The 19,430-nt window shown below is 37.4% G+C and overlaps 1 protein-coding gene across 16 annotated transcripts; it reads left to right on the top strand.

Annotated features, from left to right (window-relative positions):
• The first annotated feature begins 81 nt into the window (after positions 1-81).
• On the top strand, positions 82-19,400 carry LOC113050855 (abl interactor 2-like). 16 transcript variants are annotated; one of them, XM_026214249.1, is made up of 13 exons: positions 189-337; positions 3,281-3,477; positions 5,570-5,737; positions 6,150-6,326; positions 6,773-6,790; positions 6,898-6,995; positions 10,324-10,470; positions 11,890-12,011; positions 12,305-12,538; positions 13,844-14,032; positions 14,282-14,368; positions 16,391-16,582; positions 17,781-19,400. In XM_026214249.1, exons 3-13 carry the CDS (start codon positions 5,675-5,677, stop codon positions 17,954-17,956), a joined length of 1,503 nt encoding a protein of 500 aa, XP_026070034.1. In that variant the 5' UTR covers positions 189-337; positions 3,281-3,477; positions 5,570-5,674; the 3' UTR covers positions 17,957-19,400. The 16 variants fall into 16 exon arrangements, with proteins under 16 accessions (XP_026070028.1, XP_026070027.1, XP_026070030.1 ...); XM_026214243.1 differs by lacking the exon at positions 3,281-3,477 and having other exon boundaries at positions 82-337; positions 11,893-12,011; XM_026214242.1 differs by lacking the exon at positions 3,281-3,477 and having other exon boundaries at positions 82-337.
• The last annotated feature ends 30 nt before the right edge of the window (positions 19,401-19,430 follow it).

The raw sequence follows: 19,430 nt of genomic DNA, 5'->3' as shown, positions 1-19,430 counted from the left end.
TTGGCCAAATAATGAAACCATTCTTTTGTATAGAGCATTTTTGGGATACAGCAAAAAGACAGAAAAAAGGGGACAGAAAAAGGAACATGGGGAGGAGGAAAGAGAATTGTGAATGTGAGGGGTGGTGATGTGATGGTGTTTTCCTCCTGCGTGCATCAGTGAGGGAGAGGGGAGTGTGATGGTGGTGTTTTCCTCCTGCATGCATTAGTAAGATGTGAAGATGGCGGAGCTGCAGATGCTGCTGGAAGAGGAGATTCCTGCTGGTCGAGGGGCTCTGCTGGACAGCTACGCCAACCTAGAGAGAGTCGCCGAGTACTGCGAAAGCAACTACATACAGGTGACATTACAAAACCTTGAAAACATCCGAGACACGGCCAGGTACAGGATGAGAAATGACACGAGAGATTAATGATCCGACTGTTTATGCTGTCGAGTGGCAATGCAGTCGAGCGGACTGAATTCACCGCGTATTATTATTGCTTGTAATTCATACTGGATTATATTACACTAGTTCGACACTTAACACACTTTATATGCGTTTTGTTGTCTATTTTCAGTGGTTTTGTACAGATATGGGGCCTCAAACGCTGAGCTAGTACGTTAGGCTAACGTGCTAGCTGAAGCGAAACCAATGGGTAAACCTCAATTGTATCACATCAAAAGACCATTTACTTTGCCTCTGTTTAAATATAGTATGAACGTATTAGTTGTATATGCATAATTAAAACAAATTGATATGATTTAAAGTGGTGTATTAATGTGTAATAGCGTTTGTGAAGATATTTTAATCAAAGCAGCGCAGTGTTTTTGAAGTTAGCTCTGCTGCTAAATTCTGCTGGCTTATGGACTTTTATTTGGTTAATGCGCTTTTTAGTGTAAATATCTATTCATGTTAGTGTTTTTACTAGTTTGCTATTATTAGGGTGTTGTTTGTGTTAGTTTATTGTCGAGAGCGAATGTGTACAGTTTTCTGTTTTAGTATTTTGGTAACGTTACTATCTCGTTTACTATTGATTTGCATGTTCGAAATCGCAAAATTTTACTATGGTATACATGATTAACTGTGGTATCTTTTCATGACAGATATGGTGGTTATAGTTAGGGTTAGGTTCATATCTGCCTTTTGCCAACAACTACCGTTTGTTTGTTAGTTATGTTTGTCCAATCATAGCAATGCAGTGCTTGCTTACTATGATATCACACAATTACCAGAGTTAAATTAGAGCTACTATGCTAGAACTATAGTGAATTAAGTTTTTCCAGCTAGCATGAGTTTGATGATTCACTCTGGAATCTGTGAAGTGCTTCTGGAACAATAAAATGAATGACTAAATTTGTGTTATTTTCAGCATTGCTGGGAGATCCACAGAAGCGGTTCTCTGTTTAGTGTTTGTAGTCCTTCAGAAATAGAGAATCAGAAATAAAACTTTTGACATTTATTGCTCAAAAAAAAAAGAAAAACAGAGCGTGTCACATGGACCCAGGCAGATCAGTGACTGGATGTCACTGGAAAATTAGTTTGTACACTGTGGATGCTGAATCCAGTACTTTTGAGTCATGATGTGTTCCTGAAATATTGCATACTTGTCTAGCGTTTGCTGCCCTGTTAAAGCTGAAGGGTTAGATTAAGAGTGAGAGCTCACATTTGTAATGTGTTAAACAGGTTTTGCTTTGTGGTTTGACTCAGGGGGGTTTCAGATCATATTGTACCTGATTCAGGCTCAGGAATCATGCAGAGCACACAGTCATGCTCTATGAATGCATTTTGTTATGTCATCTGAAAAGAAAGTCTGTTAGTTGTGAGTAAATTGTGAATATTGTATTTTTTTTCTCTTAGCTTTGTCACAGTGGGTTCAGAAATGCCACAAATAGCTTCTTGTGACCAAGCTTGGATTTCTGTCCATGGCAGCATTTAGCTGGGGTTGATATGAGTCTTGCTTGCATATGTCTGTGGTCTGGTTTTAGTTTAGTATGGAACCCAATATTTTCCACTTCCTGAATTCATGCATATTGCATACAGATATGTTAGTGAATTCAGACGGGTTCTCATTCTTGTAAGGAAGTTTATTTGCACAAATAAGTCCGATCACATTTGTTTTTTGTTCTGAGAAGTTCATATTAATAGATAATTGTTGTATTATTCTGCACGTCATCTTCATATGCATTTGATAGAAACATTAATGCATTTTTGACCTCTAGTGTTTTACTGAATGAAATGGGCTCTGATGTTTTCCTCAAAGCGTTAATGACTAAAGGTATTTATCTCTTGGGCTGCATTAACTGTTCTCCAATAGTTTATCTCCTCATCATAACATTCAAACCCTGTAAACCCTGTTGTGGAACACCAAATGGCTAAATGTCCTTATATTAAAAATAAAGAAGATGAAACTACAATAAAAGTAGTACTAGGACTTTTCCGATTCCAAGTCTTCAAAAGCCATTTGATTGTAATTCCCTGAAAATCTGAATTGGAGCTCACAAATCTCTTTTACTTGTGTTGAATTAAAGTTAATTTATCTTTCATGACAGATATAACATTATTTTTGACTCCAAATCACCCTTGGTTCTTGCAAGTGTTACATTGTAATCTGTCACATGGCATCTAATATCATGACTGTAAATTAGATTTAATTATTCAAATATTCATTATCAGTGTGTGTCATTATTCAATATCAGTATGTAAGCAACAGCCAATTTTGAGGCCATTCCTTACATAAAGCTTTCGTATGGCTGTTGAAGACCTGAAATATAGTGCACAAACTAGGATTGTGACGATAGTATTGTGTATCGACAATAGTTATTGAGATATTGCCTGTTGCCATTGACTAAATAAAGATGATAATAATGGTAATATAATATTAGGGCTAATTTGTTCCATCATATTTAAATTTCCGCGGTTTTACATGGTGTTGCGCTTTATAACCAGTCACACACGAATACGTTACAGTGAATTTTACTGCACAGCTCTAGAGATGAGAAATGATAAAGGCTACAACATATTAAAAGTGTTTTGATAATGTGTTCATGACTGTGAATGTCAGTTTTTGATGATCAAGAACACAATTATGATGTTGTTTACGGGATAACATCGCTAGCTAGCTAACATTAGCCTAAACACTTCCAATAGTGTTTAGTTGTCAGCCTTTAGATGTACAATTATATGTAGGTACTCTCCTGGGATTACCAGGCTCGGCATATAAAAATATATGTTGTTAAATGTTAAATAACATGTTAATGCCGCTATCATTATTTACAGTGTTGCAATTATTTTGTTCCTCAGTTTCTGACAAGAATGAGGCAGGAGAGGTCCCTGTGAGGGTCTCAAGAGTCTCTACCTAGATATACACCAAAACATCAAATGACGCTTTACTGGAAGTTTACAAGCTGGCTTATCTTAATGCGGAAGTTTTAAAGAACACTCCGTGCATATGGTCAATTGTCTCATCATAAACAACGAAGTGCAGATGTACATGCGATGTAAGTATAAGAGATTTATTCATCATACAGTTTAGATGGCTTCATTGATTATAACGAGTGTTTTTTTTTTTAAGTTCATAAACTCGCGCTAGACTGAAGTCAGTGATGATGTTCTTTTGATAATGTAAATATTCTTTTTTCCGTTTTCTGCTGTTTGAATATCTGAGCAAATGTAAGCATTCTTATTAGTAATTTATAATGTTTTTATCAAATTGTCAAAACAAATGCAGTCATAGAAATATATTTTGTGACATTACATCTATATGCTATTTTACTTCAAAGATATAATGTGTAGTTAATAGATGATACTAACATTAGGCTACTTTTAGCCTTACCCTGGAGTTTTTTCACTCTTTGGCTATGAAACTAGGTAAGTAAATAAATTAGCATGATAATATCATGTATTGGCGACCTCACAGGTTGACAGTAGGATTATATGTTTATGGAGCATATCGCCCAAAATTAGCACAAACCAAGTAGATGCTTTTTTTTTAAGCTTGACACTGGCATAATAAATCACCATCCATTGTTGTTAAATGGAAAATAGCAATTCTGCTTAACGTTTCCTTTTGTATTTCATGGAAGAAACAAAATAATGTGCATTGGAGTGACAATGGGTGGCCTTTGGGGGAACTAATGACTAATGGTTAGCTCAGGCACAGGAGTAAGACTCAGTCAGCTGATATTTATACTACTATTTTAGTTGGATTTGATATGAATTAGCTTTGGCTGATATGTTTTGAAGGCTATCAGGTGTGTTTCTCTCAGACTTTGAGTTCCACACACTACCCTCCTCCCCCGCTATCCTCAATCAGCATACCGTTCATCACTGGACCTGCCCATATATTTGACAGCATCAACATGGATACACCAGAAGGGAATGAATGATGATTGTAGGCGGCCAATGATTCAGTGACTTGAGTTTTTGTTTTGTTTTTTCTGTTCCAGTGCTTTGCTCTGATTGGTTGCCGCAGTGTCTGTTTTGCGCATTCATATAAAGGAAATTAAGAATGAACGGGAGAATAGTTGTGTGATATTGACAAAAAAATTATACTTAAACTGGAATTAAACAAAGTTTGAATGTATTTTTGTGTTGGTGCGTTGGCTGTTTTTTCTGTGAATATTGATTTTATTTGTTTATTACTTTTAATATGAAACTAACTAAATCTAAATGTGAGTGATGGCAACTAAGTCACTGTCTTAAGCAAGTCGTTGAGTCATTTATTAACAGATTTGTTTAAATGAAGTGAAGTGAAGTGACATTCAGCCAAGCATGGTGACCCATACTCAGAATTTAACCCGGAGCAGTGGGCAGCCATTTTTGCTGTGGCGCCCGGGGAGCAGTTGGGGGTTCAGTGCCTTGCTCAAGGACACCTAAGTCGTGGTATTGCTGGCCCGAGACTTGAACCCACAACCCTAGGGTTAGGAGTCAAACACTAGGCCACGACTTCCCCAAGTGATTGAATGACTGATTCATTCATTCAGGAGCAAAATCAAGTGACTGAATTTATGAATTGGTCATTGAATCATCGACTCACTCGTTTCATTCAAAAACACTGATTCATTCAGAGACATGGAACAGTTCTTCTGTGGCTTTGTTTGAAAATGTTTAAGACAATATTGTGTCTAAAATGTATATCACCTAATATTAACTTGTTTATTCAGCTGTTGGATAAAATCAGTCACATAAATTGCAATGATGCTGATATCGTGGAAAGCACTCTTGCGTGTGAAATTGCTTAACTATATCACATGATATACATTTAAAAAAATCTCATACAGGGAATTTTTCCTTCGATATCTTGAATTTTGGGGGCGTTTTAATAGGCTGCATAACAAAATGAAAGCATACACTCTCAAGACACACTCAATAATGTCAGCACGCACACCGTACAAACAATTATTACATTATAGTATATATTATATGAAACCAAATTGCACTCACCTAAAGGAGAGTGTTAACAAGGGAACAGAAATTAGGCCACGAGTCAATGTCATGTTCTCTTTCACCTCCTTCATCCTTCTGTGCTGAGATTAACACACACTCACTCTTTCTCTCTCTCTCTCTACTCTTCCTTTTCTTTCCACCTAGTCTCCAGATAAGCACAGAGCTCTAGAAGAAACCAAAAGCTACACTACTCAGTCTTTGGCCAGCGTAGCGTATCTGATCAACACTCTCGCCAACAATGTGCTCCAGATGCTGGATATACAGGCGTCTCAGCTACGCCGCATGGAGTCGTCCATCAACCACATCTCACAGGTGCTTTTTACTGCTATACAAATAACTGCTAGTGTGGGTATCTTCTACTTGATGAGCAGTAGTTATGTTGCTTCTACATTCAGTTAATTTTCTAAAGCAAGCATCACTAGTAAAATATTACTACTTAGTCAATTATTTATTCAAATCAATAACCCTAAGTATTCAACTTTGGTCAATAGCAGTACCTTTATATTAATCAAAATAGATTTATTAATTAATTTACAGGTGAAAATATTTTATTGTCAACTGACTTCTGAAAACTCGTTTACAGACTACTTGTGTCATTCATGTTTTACTTTAAGGCTCTTCTTGATTTTAACATGGTTTTGATTTCATGCTCAAACCTGTAATTTGATGTATTTCCATGTACATTTTTGCATGCATCAAATCATATGATGACATTCCTCCACAGACGGTGGACATCCATAAAGAGAAGGTGGCCAGGCGAGAGATTGGCATCCTCACCACCAATAAGAACACTTCCCGCACGCACAAGATCATTGCACCAGCCAATCCTGAGAGGCCTGTACGCTACATCCGCAAGCCCATTGACTACAGTCAGCTGGATGACTTAGGCCATGGGGTAAAGGTAGGGATGATGCCAGTTTATATGCGACCAACTTTAACTTGATGCTAAACCTGCATGGGAAAGTCATTCACCCTCACAAAAAATTCCCAAATGTCTATTGAAATGACTCAACCCAACTCAAGCATCTGTTATAAGACTTTTTGCCTGGTTAAATAAATTATGGTTGTCTGTGAATAGCTTTTGCGCAATTCTGCTTTCACACCGCTAGTCAGCTGCTTTATCAGCCTGCAAATAAAAAAAAAATAGTATGCACCTTTTAATATTAATAATATTGCCATGCAACACTAGTTAATATGAATGTATTTTGCTTCGGATGATATGGACTGCTCTGCCTAACTAGCTGCTCTGTGTGTGTTTGCATGTTTGTGAGTTCCTCTTTACTCTTCAGACTAACTTTGCATCTTTTCTCTCCTCACCTCTCTTATTGCCTTCATTTCTGAGTGTAGTGGTTACTAAGGTTTAAGGTAAGGATTCAGTTGGTCTTTGGTTGATGTGTGTTTAGTGTATGTGGTGGAATGTCCGTGTCTTTACTTTTTAATACTGATAATGATATTTGACACTTGCCCCACAGGTCAATGCCCAGAATATGAAAGCAGGTACAACTCCACGCACAGCTGCCCCGACCCAGAAACCACCCAGCCCTCCCGGCCCGGGCAAAGGAACCCTGAGGTAAGTACATTTGCAAAGGCTTTTATATATATATTTTATTTTTTTACTTTTATCTTGATTATATTTATAAAATGAAAGCAATAATTTGTCAGGAAATGGCAATTATATATTTTTGAAATATTTATCTAAACTACTCATGACTACCTGTAAATATCAAACATAACTGAAAACGTTTTAAAAAGTCCATACTGAAACAACTACATTGAAACAAGCATAAAAAAATGAGTGAGTGCATTACAGCCTTCAGGTCTCAGAACATTTCTGGCTGATGTGAATTGTTTTGGCATATTTCAGTGCAAAAAGCTTAACTTGCATTATAAATGGACATAAAAATGTATGAAATGTCCCCTTTGAATTGTTTGATTGTGCTCATGTTGATCTGGTGGTTGAAAAGGACATTCTCTTTGTCTCTTCTCTCCCATCTCTTATCTAATCTCTATTCCTGGCAGCCAGGCTCGCACACATCTACGAATGTTTGTATTGTAGTTAACAGTTTTGGCTTGTTCTCTGTTCAGGGACTGAAGCGTTCTGGATCTGTGTGTTTCAGTCTTTGTGCCTTTTTCTGCCACTGCAGGTCACTGTGGAGAAAAGACTCATGTTGTGTTTGTGCTGTGTTATTATTATTATTTTATGTAATTGAGTTTTTACAGCTGATGTTTGTTACTGTTAAATCTCAGTTGTGTTCTTCCCGCTCATACACATGTCCACGGCCCAAACCCCTCACTGTCACCATGGCAACACAACGGCCAACCACAAGCAATGCAGACAACCTTCTGGCCTTAATGCAACACAACAGGCTCCTTTAAATATATAAAGACACATGACAGATTCCTGCTAGTATGGGAAGAAAAAACAGCCCGAAAGTGGGATGAAACAGCACGGTATTAAAGAGTTCATGCCGCACCTTCCTGTCATAGGCACGACTCAATGCACTGAGTGGCGCGACTGACTTTACATGTGTTTTGAGCTCCAACCAAAGGGACAGTTTTTAATGACACAGATCAATTAAAATAGCGCAACTCGAACATTATTCTATTCATACATACAACATAATGAAGATCAATATTAAGTTATTACACTTCTTTTGCTTTTTATTAGGGCTGGGCAAGTTAAAGCATTATTATATTGGTCATTAATGCAGTTTTTTATTATTACGAAAGTCCATTGCTCAGTGGCTCTAAATACACATACAGACAAATCATGGGTCACAGGAGGGGATGCTCCCGATCAAATAATTTAGGCTTCTCGTCAACATTCACTAACCACTGTCCACTGTTATTTTTAACAAAAAAGAATGCAACGGGCTTGTAATCATGACTTTATAAGTTGGAAATAGAGAGTTTCCAATAGCACTTGAAGACAGCAGAAAAGCGCTCTTGCTCAACACAGTCGAGTGAATCATTTTGTTATTTTTGTGGTTTATTATTTTGAGTCGTATGGGACACAGTAACACACGTCCCTCTCACATATATTGCTTTACAGATCTATCGCTTTTGCCGCTCAGAAATATTAATGCAATCATGCTGCAAATTTCAGAAGATCTGCGCTCCGGTGTGGTTAGTGCTCACACTCACTGATCTATATCTAACTGATCCTTGCTCTTGCCCACCTCTTCCAACTGAGCCAGGGACTTCTAAACGGAGTGATCACATTAGTCAAATGCTCTCCAGCACAGTTAAGATTGCCTAGTGTGGGAACACCCTAATTATTTTCCCACATCCCGCACACAAAAGTTTCTACCCGCACATCAAGTGTTGTCCCGCGCCGCACTCTGCTGCGATGGGTCCCGCGATCGTGCAGGTCTCTATTAGGAAGATGCCTGTTATAATGTTATGATCGAGGCTCTGGCCTCTGAGCATAACTTGTTTTTCTGAAACAAACTATGAAATATTTTCTATAAAAATGTTAATGTCCTGGCAGAGACATAGCTTGTTTTATATTTAATTACATTAATGTTATAAGTTGAGATTTAGGCTACAATAAATGGTTCAACTGCTATTATGTAAATCTAAAATCTAAAATCTTAAATCTAAAATATGCCTTGATGAATGAAACCATAAATAATTTTTGAGCTGCCATTTAATGTGACTTTTGGTGTGTTTGGCTTCTGGTACTCTAGGCAAGGGCGGTATGACAATATATGCTATGCAGGAGTAAGAATCTAGTGCTGGTAGGGTGTTCTGCATTAAGTTCCATTATTTACCCATAAGAGCAATGAAGAAACATAGAGTAAAGTAAAAATGCAGAGTGCGATGTGTCCCAGGGAAGTTAAGATGAGGAAAAGTACAGTTGATAGTCGTTTACATTTGCTGAGCTACATTACTCCATTATGATAGACTGCTGTGTGCTTAACACAAGTGAATTTGTCTCCCCTCACCAGAATTTTGAATCTATTTGTTTTATGATATTTTATTTACTATTTATTATTTTGTGTATGAAAAGCTGACTTTTGATAAAATTGATATTTATGAATAACATATCTTTTGGTTTGCAAAAAAAAAAAAAGAAAAGAAAGAAATTCATATTAAAAGAAAATAAGGATTAACCAGTATTGCTTTTTATATAACCAATACAATATTTAGTTTTAGTATATTAATTATCTTACTCATTTCTATTTCATATGTAATGTATACGGCACATTTATATAATAGACAACTTCATAATAATAATAATACATTTGTTTATTAACTAAACAATAGAACATTGCCTTTAGAAAATGTCATTAATAATAAATGATGATGTTACATTAAATGATTTCATTCTTTCACTGTGTCTAACTGTTAAGATAAAATGCTACATATATCTCACTTGAGAAGGAACTAACACTGTTATTTCCTGTTGAATGCACAGTGGTGTCACATTTATTGGTAAACTCTATTAGAGAACCACTAACTGAAAAGTGTAAAAAGTATTGGTCAAACCTACTTCTAATAAAGTCTATTTTTATTTGTCAAGTATTTAATTCACTATATTATCTTATGGTATTGTCAGGTCACTATTTATTATTTAAACCTATTAATATTTTTTTTAAAGCAAAAATAACTGTATTTTCATACATTGTTTAAATATTGATATTATTTGTAGATCCAGACATAAAATTACTCATACTTTGATCTATTTTGGTCATACTGCCCACCATAATCTATAAATTAGACATGACTCATGAGGGTTTGCTTTACTGTTGTGATGGTCTAAATGGATTTTCAGACTACAAGATGTGACACAAGATCTCCCAGTATGTAATTATTGGAGTCTGTCTTCAATGATATTTGACTCCACCCCTTAGTGGATATTAAAATATTTAACCACACCCCCCACCCCTCGGCAGGCGCCACTCCCCTTACCGGACGCTCGAACCTGTGCGTCCACCTGTCATCCCTAACGACTATGTGCAGAGTCCAACACGAAACACTGCACCACCCCTGCAGAGCCCGGCTAGAACTGCATCCCTTAATCAGAGGACCCGCACATACAGGTACTCACACTCACACACACACACACACAGCATTATCCCCTGGGCAGGCTTAAAAAAATAAACTTTGAAAAGGAAAATAAAGGTCCCTCAAACTTCTCACCCTCTTTTTCCGCATCCTCTTTCCTTTCCCGTCTGACCTTCCTGTCACTGTTCTGTTTTTAAGCTGTCTTTGTTTGGTGTCTGTTGCAGTGTGACTTTTGGCCAAAGTAACAGTCACTCACTAACTTTCTCTTTTCTTCTCCTTTGCTTTCTGTCTCTCTTGCTTGGATCTTTTTTTGGGTTCAGACAACCATAGCCTACTTAAAGAAGAGCTCTTTCCTGCTCTTTCTACACTCACCGTCTTTTTCTATTTCAGTCTTTCTTACCCGTAACTATTCATCTTTTTGCTGTGTGCATTCTCAGCGTTCTGATTTTGAGAGTCTAAGGGGACAAACAGAGAGCACATAATAACATTCTTACAGAACGCTTCCTCCTCTTTCTCTTCTCAGATTCTCACCCACAATTCCTCAATTCATGACCATGCGAGATGTGTATGAAGAGAACTATCTTTGTACATTAATACAGTACTCTTCAAGGTTTTTTTTTATGTAATTTGGCCAAGTGGATATGAATGTTGGCTGATTGTGTCTGGAAATACTTCTGCTTGACATTAGCTGATAGTCTAACAATGGCCAAATATTGTCAGAATTATTTTTGAATCAGTCTTCCACTATTATTATCAACTTATCTGAAAATGGTCAAGTATTCTTCATAGTCATTTAATCATTCCACCACTAGTTAGTCTGAAAATAACCCAAGTAATGTCTTTATTACCTTGAGTCATCTATTGGTAATCTAGATATGGCTAAATACAAGCTATATATCGTTCAGGCCAATTTAATTATTTTATCTCTAGTTATCAGAAGATAATCTGAAAATATTATTTTATTTTATTATTTTATTATTATTATTAATTATTATTATTTTATTATTTTATTATTAATTAATTGGCCTGGTCAATAAAATTTTGCTGAAATTTGCTGAAATTATTATTATTTTTATTTATTTTTTGTAAGGGACGGCATGAATTGTGCAATGCTGAATGTAATGTTTTACAGCTAATTACATGTTCTTCCTTTAAAATGACTTTTCTTTTCTGTTGACATTACTGTTGAGTAATGGAAACCAAACAGTTATTTAGCCCTTATATTCAGTCTGACTCCATTCTGGTAAAACCGCTGTTGGGGATCTAATCAATTCTCGAAGGACAAAAATGAAGTCCCTCCCTAAATTTTTTGCCCCTAGTTCCTTATCATGACTCGGAAATATGTGATGGAAGTTATGGAGTAAAATGTTCATGCCGCACTGTCCTGTCATAGGCACGTCTCTTGACCATTGTTAATTGACCTTAACTTGCATGATGTGTTTTGTGTGTGTCAGCAGTGGCAGCAGCGGTGGCAGTCATCCCAGCAGTCGCAGTAGCAGTAGAGAGAACAGTGGGAGTGGAAGCGTGGGCGTGCCCATCGCTGTGCCAACCCCTGCCCCGCCCACAGCCTTTCCCGGTGAGATTCCTGCTCTTTGTGTAATCAAGTATTAGTAAATTAATCTGAGAACTGTCCAGGGTTCTGAAGAACATATCATTGTTACTGTATTGAAGGCTATTTCCTGTCCCACTATTAGTGATGATAACTTCTCTTTCTGTTCACTGCCTCTTTATTTCTTCTCTTTTTAATCGCTGCTTCTACCCCTCCTCCCGATGGCCCTGTATTTTCTTTGACATTTCTTCCCTCTGTTCTATCACTCTTGTACTCTTCTCCCCTGGGCTTCCTGTCTCTTTATGGCACGTGGGCTGCAGGTACAACACCTGCCCTTCCCAATCCTCCCAAACCCCCTCCGAGTGTTACTATCCCCGCCCCTCCTGTACCTCCGCCACCTCCCACTCCAGAGCCAGTGCCCCCTGCCCCTGCCCCGACCCCTGCTCTGCCAGCAGAGGGCCCTCCTGAATTACCACCACCCCCACAGCTTCCCCCCAACCTTCCCATTAACACCAACACAAACCCTGCTGCTGCAACTATCACCCCCGCTCAAGGTGAGTCCCCTCAGCCCCTCCTCAAATCCATCTCCACACTCTTCCATCTTTGAGTGACAACCTGCACGTGATCATACGTGATTTCCCCGACATCACCCAGGATTCATCCCTCCTGCACCTCACCCAGACTTCACCTGCATGGGCTTGGTTTTTCTTGGCTCGCTGTGCATCCGTGCTCCAGCTCTTGGTTGGATTACATTCCCAGTGGCATTTGTCTCCATCACATAATTTAGTCCATCTCTACTTCGTGTTGGTTTTTCTTAGATACTATTCTGGGGTATTTCTTTTTAAGATAAGATGTTTCATAACAAATAAAAGCTAGGAATTTACCACCGTCCAACGCATTTACATGGACAGATTGGTTTAAGTATCATATTTTTGTTTATAGCTCTGTTCCAAAACTAGTGATCTGCCTATCTAGACAGTATTTTAAGACATGATTTTTAAGACAAGGTATATGTTCCCTTCTAGGATGGCAGCATTACATGTACCCTTTATGGTGAAGGTAGTTCCATAATCCACTCCAACAAGCTCAGACAAAATGTATCCAGTACTATTGCCAAGCGAGATAAATGTTGTTTATAGTGTATTTAATGGTTTTAGTGTTTTTTAGATTAATTTGTGGATTCTCATTTCCCTTATTTTTTACATTTTAAATGTAGATTGCGCTTGTTGTCATTTAATAGTAACTTAAAATCTTTAAAGGAATAGTTCAGCCAAAAATAAAATTTGTCATATACTCACCCTCATGTTGTTCTTTCTTCTTTTGAAAACAGATATTATAAAGAATATTGGTAACCAATATACTGTTGAAGTCAGTGGCAGATCTTGCACAGGTTTTAAGTTAGTGACACAACTTTGCTGCATTGATCAACAGAAAGCTGCTCGATTTGAAAGTGGCTTATGTGTGAGTGATTCTTTTTGCCACGCTGTACTATTGATAATGACACAAGCTGATGAGTGTTCAAATACACAGTACAGATGTGGACAGCAGTCAGGAATATTTTAGTTGTTGACACTAGTTGTGTCTCTTGTTTATTTATCATAAGTGCTACTTTTGCAGACCCGCTGTCTATGTGGTGTGATCCACATCAGTGTTCATTTCAGGTAGGATGCTGCCTGTGAAGGTAGCTGCGTCAGCAGAGAGTGTGGCGGCTCACTAGGTTTTCGTCAGAGCTTGTGTTTTCAGTTCATTCCATATATCATTGAATGTATCGTAGTCTGCCTATTGTGTATCACGTACTGCTATTCAAAGTAGAAGCAACCGAATTTGTTTTATTAATACATTTTTTCTCTTTCTCCCAGGCAATGGTCCTCACTTTTACAGTATGAACCGGCCAATGACACGGCACCCCACGCCCTCAGTGGGAGGGTCCCTGCCCTACCGCCGGCCGTCATCAGTTACTGGACAACCCAACAACATGCCTCAAAACACAAATCCAAACATGATCCAAAACCAGCTTAATGGAGGGCCACACTACAACCAAAACCAAGGTAGACACACTAGACATGCTCAAGTGTCCATATAATGGTTGAAATGTATACAATAACTAGAAGAGTAGCTTGTTTGTATGTCATTGAAATCAGTGTGCTCAGTCTTACTGTCTTGATCTGATTGCGCTTGCTCTTCTTTAACTTGCCATCTCCTATACTGTTTTCTTGTCAACTTCCCTTCTTTTCTTCCCTTTTGTTTCACCCACACTAATTTCTGAACTGAATTACCTCTGTTGTTGGGGTGGGTAGCCCCTATGGCCCCTCCGCCCCCCTCTATTCTCCAGATCACCCCCCAGCTACCGCTCATGGGGTTTGTGGCTCGGGTTCAGGAGACCAGTAAGTTATCCGTTTGAGAATATACTCTCAAATATATGGAAGCCCGTTTCTGCTGCAGAAAAAAAATATATATATATAAATCTGACTTTTTTCCCCTCACAATTCTGAGTTTGTGTCGTACAATTTGGACCTTTTCCCCCTGAATTCTGAGTATACAGCTTGTTTCAGCCATAGGATAAAAAAATAAAGTAATTGTGATTTGTTTTTATCTCACATTTGATCTATTTATCAAACTATCTCGGAGTTAAAAAAGGTGAGATATAAATTTACAATTGCAAAAAAAGTTGTGAATATAGTTATTTGAAAAGTTTTCAAATTTCATGATTGAAGAATTGTGAGATGTAAAATCATAAATCAGAGTGAAAAAGGTCATAATAGTGAGATGTACACTTAGAATTACAAGTTAAATCTTTTTTTTCATGACATAAACGGGCATCCATGCAAATGTGTCTGTGGTAGATTAGTGAATGTTTTTTATTGTCTAACAGCTCTAAACGTGCATGTTTGTGTTATATATTAAAATGTCTCTATTTCGCATATCTGTTGCATGTTACTTCACATCTGATTCGATCCATCATTAACCTGCTAGAACATAGTGTTAAAGGGCTCATCGGATGAAAATCTGACTTTTCACTTGTTTAAGTCGGTGCATCTACCAACTCAGAAAACGTGTAAAAGAAGAACCCAACAATTTTGGTTTTGTAAGCCTTTCTCTGCAGATCAGATTGCTCTCCCCTCTGACATAGGAAGGGGTTCTTATTATAATGTCACCTTCCATTAATCTGCACATTTCCACCCACGGCGCTCGGCCGCCATTGTTGTTTTTGCAAGCAACATCGGTGTACTTGTTCTGACACCATGGCAAGCGTTTGCATAAAACATGCTAAATGTTATGTTGTTGGCAGCACAGACGAGGAGTGGATTTATTTTATTTTTAGTGGAAATCCCAGAAGGGGGGTGGGTTGCGCAGTAACTCATTATCATTTAAAGAAGCATGGACCAAAACGGGTTGGTGTGAGCAGAGCTGTTTTTGACAAGCCAATAGGGTGTTGTTTACACAGCCATTGAGTGTTTTTAAGCAAAATGTGTTACAGACGTTTCATGAAGATCCTAATAATAAATTATGCCAACTTGTAGAAATTTTTTGTCTGATGAGCTCTTTTAGACATGCAGGGAATTTCCAACAGTGTGTCCTGCCAGACCCAATAAGATAAGATTTCAGAAACAAGGAATTTGTCACAAGATGCAACAAAATCAATCCTAACCAATCAGAAGAGTGCCTGGGCAGGCTCGTACTTGTAATGAAATAAGTGCATGATTAATAAATTGATACAAAATAAAGTAAAAATAAAAGTAAACTCTTGTAAGATCATACAAAGCACATAGTCAGTTCCTGTGATTGTCATTGGACATATACTTTGTATGTTCTTGTTCCCAGCTGCAGCGTTGCAGAAATAGAGGATTATGTTTTCCTAAAGGTTTCTGGCCAAGAACAATGAAATATTTTTTGGAGAAAAGTACACTGGAATTGTTCAGCTGTTGCTGTTTTAAAGCCTATGTTCTGTAAATACACTTCTTGTTTCATTTGAAGTCAGACATGACTCAAAGTAAAGAATTTAAGTTTCAGTTATTGATAGCTCTTTGAGTAATTCTGTAGAACGGGTGAATAAGAGTCAGACTAATCATTTGTTTGTTTCATCTCATAAGATTTAATTCAGACTGAAATAGTTAAAAGTATAATTTATTAGATGTTGTGGTGAAGAAAACATTAACTTGGACCTTGTTTATCTATAGTGTGTACATGGCCTTAGTGAAGTTCCCTTTTCAAAATAATAGCTTATTACTGCTGTTTTGAGGTCAGTGGAAATTCTGCCTTCTCTAAATTTAATACTTTCTAACTTCTGTACTAAAACATTTTCCTCCTTCCCCATCCAACATGAGTCATTTGTCTCACATCAACTAAAAGAAGTTAGCCAATTCTCCCAGAAATAGCTTGTGTCTGAGATTTGTTCATCCTTTTAGTCTCAGACGCTCCTCCACCGCCACCTCCTGCAGAAGAGGTGGAGTTTGAGGAAGCAACCCCGCCTCCACCTCCTCCAGAGGACTATGAGGATGAGGAGGGTGATGATGAGGAAGAGTCAGCGGTGGTGGAGTACAGTGACCCCTACGCTGAAGAAGACCCGCCATGGGCCCCTCGCAGTTACCTGGAGAAAGGTACGTATCTAGCTGTTTCTCACAGTGTGCAGTAGACACTGGTTTGGCTATGTAGGAATGCTCCTGTCGATTTGAATGGATCAAAATCTCCAACACTGTTGGTCATAATTGCATTGTAGTAATGTATATCAGATCAGCAATGAAATCTGACAATGTTACCATAAATTTTACTTGTTTAGCGCATGTTTTTTATACAGTTTATACTTTTTATTGAAAATCTATGGTAGCCCATTTTTACTACATAAAAAGAAAATCAATCTTTGGTAAATCATAATTATGACCTAAAAAGTTGGAATTGACAAGTTATAATTAGTGACATTGAGATAAAAATACAAATGACATATGTCAAAATTTCTTGTGTCATTGTGAATATTAGCCAATTACTTTTTATGTCACAATTATGTCTTTATTTACCAAAGTATGATTTATTTATTTATTTATTTTTTGTAGTGGATATGGGCTTCTATAAAAAATTGTAGGGTTTTACATTTTAATTTAATTTGTAGGGTATAAAAAATCTGGAAATTGCTAATTATTTTAATATTATGGCCAATGACCCATAAATAATAAATAAATATATTAATATATAAATGAAATAATATAATATAAATGACATAAATTAAAAAACACAAAAAATTCAGATCACTTAAATTACAAGTAAATAATAAATATATACATAATTGAAATAAAATCTACATAAAAATAATCCCAAACCCAAAAAATAAATTTAAATATAAAAAGTAAAGTTAGGTATGGACACAGTGTTATTACATTATTACTAAACTAAAACTGAACACCATAAAAAAAAGTACATTATTTAAAATAAACTTGGGGTTTGGGGGTATGATTCTCATTTGAGGTGCGAGAGGTCTCAAGTTCAGATCCTGGACGAGCCCCCAATTGTTACGACCCTGTCCAGAGTAAAGCCGCAACATAAACTGAAATCAACAATCAACGATCCTTTATACATTTATTTACAGAACCACAAATGAAAGCACAACTTCAGGGGTGAGCTAAGGCTAAAACAACAAACAAACACCAAGCTAGCTCGATCACAGATGATCAGTTGTTTATAACAACATCATCACAATAAACAATATTTTGAGTGTAGCAAGGTCTGTCATGTTGTAATACTTAATTACAATAAAAACATAACCAGACATTGTTTTTCTTATCTTTATCACACCATTCCCATCAGTGGTGGCTATTTACGACTACACGCGCGACAAAGAAGATGAGCTATCCTTCCAGGAGGGGGCGATCATTTACGTCATCAAGAAGAACGATGATGGCTGGTTCGAGGGCGTGATGAGCGGGACCACGGGCCTCTTCCCCGGAAACTACGTTGAGTCCATCATGCATTACGCAGACTGAGCCACCAGGTGGCGCCACTGCTCCTCTGTCCATCATCTTCCTCATTCTTTTGAGTGCGCACATACACACACAAACACAAATGAATTCAGCTACACTACATCATCCACACGCTTGTTGCAGACAAACCGACTGAGAGCTGCAGGAAAAACTGCAGCGGTGAAGATTTTAACGGAAAAAAAAACTATTGTTTAAGATAAATACATTAGGAACATTTATTCATCTCTTAATTTCAATCTCTTAGAAACATGTATCAGAAAAGTGTTGGTTTGCTTGACTTGTGTTGATAGTGATCGCTTTGCTTTCGCTCCTATCCGTCTCTACTCTGGAGGAATGGGTCTGACTAGCAGGACAGGTGCACTTTCTCGTGGAAGACGGCCATCTTGGATGTGCATGTTCCTTTTACATCACCTCTTAACCGTGTGCTGTCCACTGACCAGCAACTGACAGAAAAGCTTTTGCCAAGAATGCCAGAACGGGGAATTTATGCATATTGTTGTGCCAGGTAATAAGAGAGAAGCATGGATTTCTTTAGTTGAATTTCTTTTAAACCGTTACATTTCGAGTGCAGTTCAGTTTGATATCTTTAGCAGGAGGATATACCAAAGGATTTCAGTGGCGTTTGGGACCGACTACAACCTTAACATACTTCTTTTTCACCATTCCTTTATAAGATTTTATTGCTTGAAATATTTGCAAGTACGTGTATTCTTTGTATGTATGATAAAAAGTTAAAAAAAAAACACTATTAAATATGTTCAGGAAGTTTGTGCCATAAAGAAATGTCCGTTGATGGTCATATTTTTGGACATTAGAGGTTGTTTCTTGAATCTCAGCACCGGATGTGGTGTTCTTCAGGATGTGTATTGTGATCTTTAACCTCCGATTCATCCCTTTGACCAACTGTGGACTTTAAAGATACAAGACTATTCTATATGTATGTTATATATTGATTTATATGATAGAAATACTATTGTGTTGATGTATGACTGGTGTAGAGACGAGAACCCCATTTATCTGCAATAACAAAGGCACAGTTAGAAAGTCCTCAGTCAACGAGCTATAGATTTTTAAAGCACAAGAGATAAACCTGATCTTAGGGAGACCTTATAAAATGTGAAGTACTGATTTTTGAATGAAGAGATGTTAAAAAACAGAAACCAGCCCAAGTTTTAAAGTATCCTCATACCCACATGCAGATAATGTGGAACAAACTGTACTAATGCACAGAGACTTTTTTTTATCAAATACTTTGATGTCTATATGTAAGTGTGTGAGTGTGTGAAAGCGATTGATTTGACTGGATCATTGGTGAATGACTTGTCTGTGTGCAAATCTTTATTTTCAATGAACGGTCTGTGGTGAGGGTGCGTGAATTGAGTCTTGCATGTTGATCATTTCTGTGATTTTCCTGCTGATGGAGAATAAACTGGATATTTCTGGTCTACTTGCTCACACTTCCTCCAAATACAAGAAT

The sequence above is a fragment of the Carassius auratus genome, chromosome 31 (genome assembly GCF_003368295.1).
Source record: "Carassius auratus strain Wakin chromosome 31, ASM336829v1, whole genome shotgun sequence".
Classification (NCBI taxonomy): Eukaryota; Metazoa; Chordata; class Actinopteri; order Cypriniformes; family Cyprinidae; genus Carassius; species Carassius auratus.
This window is presented reverse-complemented; position numbering and strand designations above follow the sequence as displayed.

Bases quoted from the DNA above. Each gene is read 5' to 3' on its own strand.
- LOC113050855 (XM_026214242.1), top strand. From the start codon at position 221: ATGGCGGAGCTGCAGATGCTGCTGGAAGAGGAGATTCCTGCTGGTCGA. The intron at 6,996-10,323 runs GTAAGTACATTT...ACCCCTCGGCAG, and splicing joins CCGGGCAAAGGAACCCTGAG to GCGCCACTCCCCTTACCGGA. The intron at 10,471-11,889 runs GTACTCACACTC...TGTGTGTGTCAG, and splicing joins CAGAGGACCCGCACATACAG to CAGTGGCAGCAGCGGTGGCA.